This window comes from Cucurbitaria berberidis, assembly GCF_010015615.1.
Source record: "Cucurbitaria berberidis CBS 394.84 unplaced genomic scaffold K460scaffold_6, whole genome shotgun sequence".
Classification (NCBI taxonomy): Eukaryota; Fungi; Ascomycota; class Dothideomycetes; order Pleosporales; family Cucurbitariaceae; genus Cucurbitaria; species Cucurbitaria berberidis.
In genome coordinates, this window is record NW_024468940.1 from 502,342 (window position 1) to 512,133 (window position 9,792).

The 9,792-nt window shown below is 52.1% G+C and overlaps 4 protein-coding genes across 4 annotated transcripts; 2 read left to right on the forward strand and 2 right to left on the reverse strand.

The window, feature by feature from the left end:
* Nucleotides 1-283: 283 nt before the first annotated feature.
* Nucleotides 284-1,985, reverse strand: K460DRAFT_295658 (cytochrome P450 phenylacetate hydroxylase-like protein; the record flags this gene model as incomplete). Its single annotated transcript, XM_040929580.1, has 3 exons — nucleotides 284-984; nucleotides 1,056-1,689; nucleotides 1,767-1,985. The coding sequence occupies 3 exons, from the start codon at nucleotides 1,983-1,985 to the stop codon at nucleotides 284-286; spliced, it is 1,554 nt and encodes a 517-aa protein (XP_040783353.1).
* Nucleotides 1,986-2,749: 764 nt separating this feature from the next.
* On the reverse strand, nucleotides 2,750-4,107 carry K460DRAFT_295338 (Fumarylacetoacetase; the record flags this gene model as incomplete). The annotated part of the gene is made up of 2 exons (XM_040929554.1): nucleotides 2,750-3,102; nucleotides 3,153-4,107. 2 exons carry the CDS (start codon nucleotides 4,105-4,107, stop codon nucleotides 2,750-2,752), a joined length of 1,308 nt encoding a protein of 435 aa, XP_040783354.1.
* A 351-nt stretch (nucleotides 4,108-4,458) lies between these two features.
* On the forward strand, nucleotides 4,459-6,508 carry K460DRAFT_347082 (homogentisate 1,2-dioxygenase-like protein). Its single transcript, XM_040931334.1, has 2 exons — nucleotides 4,459-4,713; nucleotides 4,764-6,508. Exons 1-2 carry the CDS (start codon nucleotides 4,646-4,648, stop codon nucleotides 6,118-6,120), a joined length of 1,425 nt encoding a protein of 474 aa, XP_040783355.1. The 5' UTR covers nucleotides 4,459-4,645; the 3' UTR covers nucleotides 6,121-6,508.
* Nucleotides 6,509-7,076: 568 nt separating this feature from the next.
* K460DRAFT_294383 (S-adenosyl-L-homocysteine hydrolase-like protein) lies at nucleotides 7,077-8,483 on the forward strand (the record flags this gene model as incomplete). The annotated part of the gene is made up of 2 exons (XM_040929486.1): nucleotides 7,077-7,248; nucleotides 7,306-8,483. The coding sequence occupies 2 exons, from the start codon at nucleotides 7,077-7,079 to the stop codon at nucleotides 8,481-8,483; spliced, it is 1,350 nt and encodes a 449-aa protein (XP_040783356.1).
* Between the last annotated feature and the right edge of the window lie 1,309 nt (nucleotides 8,484-9,792).

Here is a 9,792-nt window from a genome sequence, read left to right on the forward strand (position 1 = left end):
TGCTCAGTCTGGCATAGCCTGGCGTTCCGTCATATTCAACCCGTCTATACACCATCAACCAAATATGAATCGCAATCATAACTTTCAATTGTATCTCTCTAGCCTGGGTGCATTTTGCGGTTCTTTCCTTGATTCTTTGGTGCTCGAGCAGTAACGCATTGAGAATTGACGTACTCGAGAGATAATTTCTAAATGTTCCTGGAGAAGGATGGTATTTCTCCAGTAAAAGCTTGAGCATGAGAGGCACTTGGGAGTTTCCATGGGCCTCGCGTTATAAACACATCTACATCAAGTCCCTCGTCCGCTCCTCGCTCTCCTTGATCCACCGATCAAGCAGCTCCCTATTCCTGGGCTTAAACCCAACCTTGAAATACTTGGGCTCCATAGTCAAGCTCGTCGGCAAAGAATTAGCCTCCAGACAATCCATAATCGGCTCGTCCCTCGGGTCCACGGGCGGCGAGAATTCAAACGCAGAAATGAGCCGTACAAACGCAGTATACAGCTCCCTGTTAGCAAGGTGGGATCCCACGCACATTCTCGAGCCCGCGCCGTACCCGTAATGAGGCGTCCCCGCTCCGTCGGGGATGTGGAGGTAGCGCTCTGGATCGAAGGACTGGGGATCCTGGAAGTGCTCAGCGTCGTAGTCTGCGGCGTAGGCGTTCATGTAGAATGTTGTTCCTGCGGGGATGGTCACGCCGTTCCACTCGATGTCTTTGATGGATACTCTGGGCAGGCAGATGGGGATGACGGACCAGTACCGGAGGATCTCCTTGTACAGGGCCGTGATGTAGGGTACTCTCTCTTCGTGGATACAGCGCTCCCAGGCGTCGTTGTCGGGGTATACTTTTTGGATTTCTTCGTAGGCACGTCTTTGGATCTTCTGGCCTGCGGGTGTGGCGAGGTAGGCAATGCCCATGATTAGGTTGCCGGGGACGGTGTCAAGACCGGCGGATACCATGGTTAAACAGATGGATTTTATTTCCGCTGCAGGGCGTTAGTCAGTGTCTATGTCTCATGGAAATGAGGGGTATATGGTCGAGCCATGTTTGACGGACCTCTGTTCAGCTTTGCCTCTGGGTCCTTGATGATGTTTCCAGTGATGCATGGCTTATCCGTCCCTTTCTCGATCTTGTCTTCTAGGGTGTTGAGTAATCTGTCCATGTACACATCTCTCCTCTTCCTGAAGGTAATCGCCTCATTACTTTGACTCGGCCATAGTCTTAGTAGTGGAATATAGTCTTGCCAGTTATTACTCGTAGACCTGAAATTGCCCACTCCACGTTCCACATCCACAATCTCCTTTAGTAGCGGTGCATCCTTGTTGCCATCGATACGATATCCATAATTCAAGGTCAAGCTCGTGTTCAACGCGTATCTCTGCCAGTATGCTCGGGGGTCGAGATCGATCTCTCCCCCTTTGCTATCATGTAGCAGCTCTTTGATAGAGACGGTAGACTCGAGGTCTATGAGGGGCATGTAGGACTGAACCGCGGGGCGGTTAAGGGCGGTAGCAGCAGCTTTTCGGCGATTCTTGCAGGACTCATCCCACGGCGAGGTTCCAATTGTGAAGCCCTGTGAAGAAGAGATGACGTTGTGGAAGGTGTGGAGCATAGGACGCGAGATGAGAGCGGATTGATTCGTGATCCAGAGATGGCGGACAGAGTCGAAGGAGTTGGCGAATACAATCCTCTGTTCATTTGCATTAGCTTCTGTGCCTCTTTGAAGCTTCAATTGCCATAAGAGGCTTGGACATATTCAGAACCTACCCTATTGCCCATCCGCACCTGGAAGACTGGCCCGTATTTCTTTGCCCATCCTTGCGCTACTTTGGCGTGGTTGGTCCCGAGCTCGAACAGACTTCCAAACAGAGGAAGACCTGGGATCTCCGGAAGGCCCTTGATTTTCGGTGTATCGGTGCCGTAGAGGAGTTTGTACAGGAAGAAAGAGAGGACAAGGCCGCCGGCAATATAGATAGGAATTGTCATTATTCTGACAGATCTTGAAGGTCGGTAGATTTTTTGAGGCCGGGAAGGAGTTCCCGGAGCTTGACCAGCTACTCAGTCTGGAGGGCAGCAGGTAGACTTATATCACAGTTCTCCTTCGGCTCCCTTCGGGCTGCCATGCATTCACCTCCACGAGAGGCTAACGGTGACATGGCGTCAGGCTCAGCAAGATTAGCCTGTACCTGACTGGCCATGGTCCGGAAACTGCTGCGCAGTGGGCGGGGCATGTGAAGTGCTCATCCGGCGTGGTGTTTCTGGACGTGTAGCGGAATTAGACCGCAAATGGTGGCTCTTTGAAACTACATTTAGCGTGGTGCGGGGAGAAGCGCGGGGAGTGAGATCATTGCCTAGCCGTTTCAAGAGACCATAAGGTTATCTTAGCAAACCTAGGAGCCAACGTAGGTGGATTGATAATTGCCCGAAATGAGTTCTGGATAACCGAATGCACTTGTTGGGGGGTGAGGTGGAGACAATGACAGCGGAAGTGTTCCTCACTTTATTGACCCTGCTCTTGAAACGAGAATCCGAGGATACGTCTGCCGATGCTGAAACTTGTCTTTGGAGAGGAAATCGTGATCAAAACCATCCATCTATGTAATATTTCATCCCTGGGCGTGGAAACGCAGCGGACCTCTCAAAAACTGGAATGGTTCCCTTGAGAACATCTCCCTAGAATTACTAGCTGTATCTATAGCCTTGTGAAATGTGGATATTTATCCACTTTAGTCAGTCCACGTATGACCTTTTCAAGCATAACTCAGTGTCAGTGCGGGCTCGATCCGCCCAACGCACTCTCCAAACCCAACCAGGGCCTCCTCGTCTGTACCGCATACCCCCTTGATCGTGATCTCGTCACCGTCCTCAAGGAATGTCCGCTTTTCACCACCGTCCAGCGTGATAGCGGACTTACCATTGTTGCTTTGCTCGAGAAAGCTTCCGTATTCTGCTGGAGAGCTGCCACTGATAGTGCCTGATCCGAGTAGATCGCCTGGTTGAAAGGGGCAACCGGTAATAGTGTGATGTGCCAGCATCTGGGGGAAGGACCATAGCAAGTTCCGGGCATTTACTTTTGATATTGTGGTGTTGTTACCGGATGATGCTAGTCATGATCAGCCTACTTTATTCAGAAAACACGGCGAACAAACTTACTCTTGACATCCACCTGAAGATTTATGTCATAGACGGTTTTGTCGTTTTTCTCTTTCAGGTAAGGCAGCACTTCGGAATCATTCTCCAGAGCTTTCGCCTTGAAAGGCTCAAGTGCGTCCGCTAGAACAACCCAAGTGCTGATGGTCGTGCCAAAGTTCTTCGCATTGAATGGACCTAGGGGTACGTATTCCCATGCTTGTATATCTCTTGCTGACCAATCATTCATGAGTACCACCCCGAACAGGTTGTCTTCTGCTTCGTCGATTGGAATCGGCACTCCCTGCTTGTTTGATCCACACACAAAGGCACCTAGCTCAAGTTCGATATCCAGTTTCTTGCAGGGAGAGAACGTAGGGACCTTCTTCTCGGCGGTAGGATCGAGAAGAATCTGTCCATTAGGACGGCGGATTAGCGTTCCTGAGGGTACGACTGAAGATGCTCTGCCATGGTAGCCGACCGGAAGATGCTTGTAGTTGGGCTGTAGTGCGTTCTGGGGTCCTCGGAATATTACGCCGCAGTTGTATGCATGGTTAACACCAGCAAAGAAATCTGTGTAGTCGCCAATCTTGAAAGGCAAATGTGCCTGGACGTCCTTAAGCGGGACTAGTACCTGCTTCTGAAGCGTTGAGTTGGTCTTGAGGATATCTGGAAAGGTGGTGTCTTCGGCAAAGACACTCTGGATGTATTTGCGAACAACAGAGTGAAGAGGCTTGCCAAGGGCTGCGAATGCATTCAATGAGGGCTGTGAGAAGACAGCTTGATGTTGCTGTATCGTGGATAGACCAGAGAAACCATTGTTCGCAGCAAAAGCCTCGAGATCCAAAGCATGGTCACCAATCGCCACAGCCACCCGTGGAGACGTTGACGTGGCTGTTGAGATGATGCCGAAAGGAATGTTTGCTAATGAGAAGTGTGATCCTCGAGGTATGGCGAACCAGGACCGAAGTGAAGTCATGCTGGAAGACCTGACGTGATGTTTCCTAATTCCACTGATGTTTTGAGAGACCCTGGGGTGATGCAAGCAGCAACGTTGGTAACCAGGTTTCAGAATTCTACCAGACAATATGCGACCCTGTAATACTTGGTGTGCTCGCCCGTTTCGCTGATGTATAGTAATAATCCGATTTCGGAATATATGTTCCGAGCCACTTGTTGCTGCTTGCTCTCGGCTTGTGACGGAAAAGGGTGAACGCGGAGTTCGGAAAAATTCCGCCTCTAACCAACGAGACGAGGGGTCTGCCCATCCCTCGTGTGGGGTATAGCCGACCAGGCAATTCTCCGCTTTCTTCTTTGCAACGCGATAAATCACGGAATGTGAAGCCGCATATTGCCGCACTGCGCAGAAGCTAACTATGGCCCAACAGCAGCTCGCTGGTGGTTACTACAATCCTACACCCCGCAACATCCGTGAAGATCTGTATTTAAGAAAACCGCAGTTCGCCAGCCCGCATTATTGTGGAGAGGGCTCAATCTAGACTTTACTACAATCCACCATGCCTTCAACCGAGTTTGCATTCAAGGAAAAGTATCGATATCAAAACGGATTCAATTCCTACCATGAGTAAGTATCTTTTTGACTACTATGGTTACATCCTACTAACAAGTCCCTAGGACTGAAGCAGTAGAGGGTGCGCTGCCAATCGGCACAAACTCCCCACAAAAGCCTCCATATGGCCTGTACGCCGAGAAGCTCTCTGGCACTGCCTTCACAGCCCCTCGAAATGAGAACCAGCAGACATGGCTCTACCGTATCCTGCCTTCCTGTGGGCACAGCAACTTTGAGGCCCGCGAATCGAAGACGTTCAACACAAACCCTGAGAATAAGCCGTGGGAAAAGATCCACTTCATTCCCAATCAGCTACGATGGGACCCCTTTGACCATGACGAGACAGTAGACTGGGTACACTCTCTCCATCTAGTTGCAGGTGCTGGAGACCCTACGATGAAGTCTGGAGTGGGGTACTTTATCTACGCTGCTGGGAAGGATATGGACCCCAAGGAGGCCTTCTACTCGGCTGACGGTGACTTTTTGATCGTACCTCAGCATGGTGTACTCGACATCCAGACTGAGTTGGGTCGTCTGGTCGTGCGGCCAAACGAAATCTGCATCATACCGCGTGGCATTCGCTATCGCGTTACACTTCCTGAAGGCCCTGTACGAGGCTACATTCTAGAGCTATATGAAGGCCACTTCACGCTTCCAGAACTAGGCCCCATCGGCTCAAATGGTCTTGCCAATGCGCGAGACTTCCAAGCTCCAGTAGCCGACTTTGACGAAGACACGGAGTCAGAATGGCAGATTCTAGCAAAGTTTGCCGGCCATTTGTACGCTGCTAAGCAACGCCAGACGCCCTTTGACGTAGTCGCATGGCATGGCCTCTACTACCCCTATAAATACGACCTGGGACGCTTCAACACAATAGGGAGTACCTCGTTTGACCATCCCGATCCGTCAATCTACACCGTGCTCACTGCGCAATCACCCCAAGCGGGAACAGCAGTCGCTGACTTTGTCATCTTCCCGCCGCGGTGGCTGGTCGCAGAGGACACTTTCCGTCCGCCATGGTACCACCGCAACACCATGTCTGAATTCATGGGATTGATTGGAGGCCAGTACGATGCCAAAACCGGCGGCGGCTTCCAACCGGCTGGCGCTTCTCTGCACAATATCATGTCTGGGCACGGTCCGGATGCCGCCACCCATGAGAAGGCTTCGAATGTTGATTTGAAGCCAAATAAGGTTGGCGAAGGTAGCATGGCATTCATGTTCGAGAGCTGTCTCATGATCGGCGTGACAGATTGGGGCCTCAAGAAGTGCCGCAAGTTGCAGGAAGGTTACAATGCGGAGAGCTGGGAGCCGTTAAAGGCACACTTCAAGAGGCCGGGGCCGAAGAAGATTGATAATGGGGTGCAGCCGCTGGTGGAAGGGAAGGAGGGAGACAAGGGACAGGTGCCTCATTATACCTAAACATGACGGAGGAAGATTCCAAAAGCGCCTACGCCCCAGTGTTACCTGTTGAACTATGGTCGGTGCTATGGACGTACTTTGAGTTTGAATATGACGAGCGGTTTACATTTTGTACTTTTAGCGACATGTTCACGAACGATGTTTGTCCTTATCTTGGTGCTTACTGATACATCCGTATTTACACTTGCCCTAATTCTACGTTTTCTCTGATATACGTTAGCATTCGGGCTTTGTACCTGTACTGGCAATACTGAGGCATCAATCAAGGAAGATGGAGACGATGCAGCGGCTGAGGGGGGAGTGCTAGGAAGACAGTTAAGAACTATGGTCTTCTGGCTTTGGCTTCAGTGAAAGATTGTTAGCGTATGATATTCTAGATACTGCGACTTACTCTTGTTTATCCTCAGTTAGATACAAGTCTCTCGGCTTCTTCGCGTACACCTTACCGACGACAAAGAAGCCTGACAGTAGCTGCAGTGCTTGCTCACCATTCTGCAAGTCTGACAACGCCCCTCTGTCTGAAGGATTCCCGAGACGCTTTTGATTTGCCCGAATAGGCGAGCATCGAAACTCACTGAAACACGTACAGCGCGAAGGGTGGAGCAAGCCCAACAGAGTCTTCAGGTATCCCGAATAAGTCCTGAGAAGAATGTGACCTTACTATCGTTATATACTTGGTTTTTTCAGGTACGACCAGTATGGATTACGGTTGAAGAAAAAGCACCGAGGGTTGCTTGGAATGATAGCATTGCTCTTTGAAGCGAGCGGTGAAGACTACCTAGGTAAGCGCAACTGCCGAACCCGACGAAACCAGCGGGCGGTGAGCGGCGGCAAGACCGGGGGGCGGGGCAATCCTAAAAACCAACCCTCCCCTCCATTCTGTGAAAACTTCCTCCCCCATCCTCCCCTCCCTCTTCTCTACTACAACCCCCAATCACTCCTAGACAACCGCCAACATGTCTGCTCCCGCCAACAAGTTCAAGGTCGCTGACATCAGTCTCGCGGCCTTTGGTCGCCGCGAGATTGAGCTCGCTGAGAACGAGATGCCTGGTCTGATGGAGACCCGCAGGAAGTACGCCGAGGACCAGCCATTGAAGGGTGCCCGTATTGCGGGATGTCTGCACATGAGTACGTTGTCATTCGATATAGTGTTCCCGTGAAGATCCGTGACTGACCCCGCTCCAGCCATCCAAACCGCTGTCCTCATCGAGACGCTCAAGTCCCTCGGTGCTGAGCTTACCTGGACCTCCTGCAACATCTTCTCCACCCAGGACCACGCCGCTGCCGCCATTGCCGCCGCCGGTGTGCCCGTCTTCGCCTGGAAGGGCGAGACCGAGGAGGAGTACGAGTGGTGCCTCGAGCAGCAGCTCACTGCCTTCAAGGACGGCAAGAGCCTGAACTTGATCCTCGATGACGGTGGTGACCTCACCTCGCTCGTCCACAAGAAGTACCCCGAGATGCTCAAGGACTGCTATGGCGTCTCTGAGGAGACCACCACCGGTGTGCACCACCTCTACCGTATGTTGAAGGGCAAGGGCCTCCTCGTCCCCGCCATCAACGTCAACGACTCCGTCACAAAGTCCAAGTTCGACAACTTGTACGGCTGCCGTGAGTCCCTCGTCGACGGCATCAAGCGTGCCACCGATGTCATGATTGCTGGCAAGGTCGCCGTTGTCGCCGGTTTCGGTGATGTCGGCAAGGGCTGCGCTCAGGCTCTCCACAGCATGGGTGCCCGCGTCATCGTCACCGAGATCGACCCCATCAACGCTCTCCAGGCTGCCGTCTCCGGCTTCCAGGTCACCACCATGGAGAAGGCTGCTTCCCAGGGTCAGATTTTCGTCACCACCACCGGCTGCCGTGACATCCTTACTGGCGCCCACTTCGAGGCCATGCCCAACGACGCCATCGTTTGCAACATCGGTCACTTCGATATCGAAATCGACGTTGCGTGGCTCAAGAAGAACGCCAAATCCGTCTCCAACATCAAGCCCCAGGTCGACCGCTATCTCATGCCCAGCGGCCGTCACATCATCCTCCTTGCCGAGGGCCGTCTCGTTAACTTGGGATGTGCTACCGGTCACTCCTCGTTCGTCATGTCTTGCTCTTTCACCAACCAGGTCCTTGCCCAGATCATGCTGTTCAAGGCCTCCGATGAGGCGTTTGGCAAGAAGTACGTCGAGTTCGGCAAGACTGGCAAGCTCGATGTTGGTGTCTATGTTCTGCCCAAGATTCTCGATGAGCAAGTCGCTCTTCTCCATCTCGCACACGTCAACGTTGAGCTCTCCAAGCTCACCGAGGTCCAGGCTGAGTACCTTGGCCTCCCTGTTGATGGTCCTTTCAAGGCCGATATCTACCGTTACTAGATTTTTTCATTTTGAGCTTGGGATGTTTCAACACGACGTTATGAACTGGCATGATACCACTTCGAAAAGTCATTTGTCTTCAACGGCATAGCATCGAGTCCGGGACTCGCGGGGTCTGGTCGTTTAAAGGCGTTGTTTTGCATATCATCTACTTGGCCCTTCAACCATGGTCAAGATTAGAGTTGATACCCTATGTAAAAAGGAGGTGTGATATGGAGGAACAGGCTGCGCCCTCACACGCAGTATGGCATATAGTAATCGGTCTCTACCACAACAGTAGACCGGAGAATCAACAGTGTTAGCGGGTCTCCACACCCGCTTCGATGTGTCGAACTCTACCATTCCGAACTGAGCATCTCTCTTCATGACGACTCACCGCCAATATCTGCAAGTCTTCCCGAACGTTTCCCGCCAGGCGTAAGCCCATAATCTTGAGCTACGGGGGCATGCACGAATTTCTTTTTCTTCTTGACATTAACGTGTGTAGCTAACCGTACATGTCTCCGAAGCTCGCGTCATTGCATCCTGTGCCCGCACGTCACCGTCGTTATCGTTGATGTGCTTACCGGCCGCTTCAACATGCAAGCCACCACAGATACTTCCCGCTCGACATATGTACAAGCATCGGCCCGTTACGCCTAAGCGTGGTACTGGGCTCTGCCTTACTCAGAATGCAAGCCCTCGCAGAAGACGATAATAGCGCGGGTAGGATGCGGAGCTCTCTCCTTGATCGTCTGGTTGAAGAAGCTGCCTTGCTTCATGAATCGGCCGTTGCTATAGCATCCCCAGCCACAACGATATCATAGCTGCAAGTGTACCCAAAATCCGGGTCGAAATCGTGGTACCGATGCTCCGTCTACCGGCGAGCCGCATTCGACACGCGTATCCATTGCCCTTTTGAGGCTCGCACATCCATGGCGATGTCTCAAGGGATGAAACTTGGTCGATTCGTGATGACTGGGATGCTCACCGGTCCCCAACAACAAAATAGTTTATCAGCTCGAAGTGGAGACGCAGAAGATCAGTAGTACCACGAAACTCCGTTTTCCCCACTACTACTTACTGCCTCAGGACTGCCCGAAGCTTCATCCCTGTCCCCCTCCCCCCCCATCTCACGTACCACAACACCATCTCTATTGGACCCACCACACACCACACCACAACACACATACACACAACCGCAACGCATGCAGGTACACACTTCTCAGCCCCAGCCAGCTAGCCTCCCCGAACTCGACTCAAACTCACCGTTTGCATGTTCCCTAACCTATATGTATCCCCCCCCTGCCCCTCCCTCCCATGCTGTGTC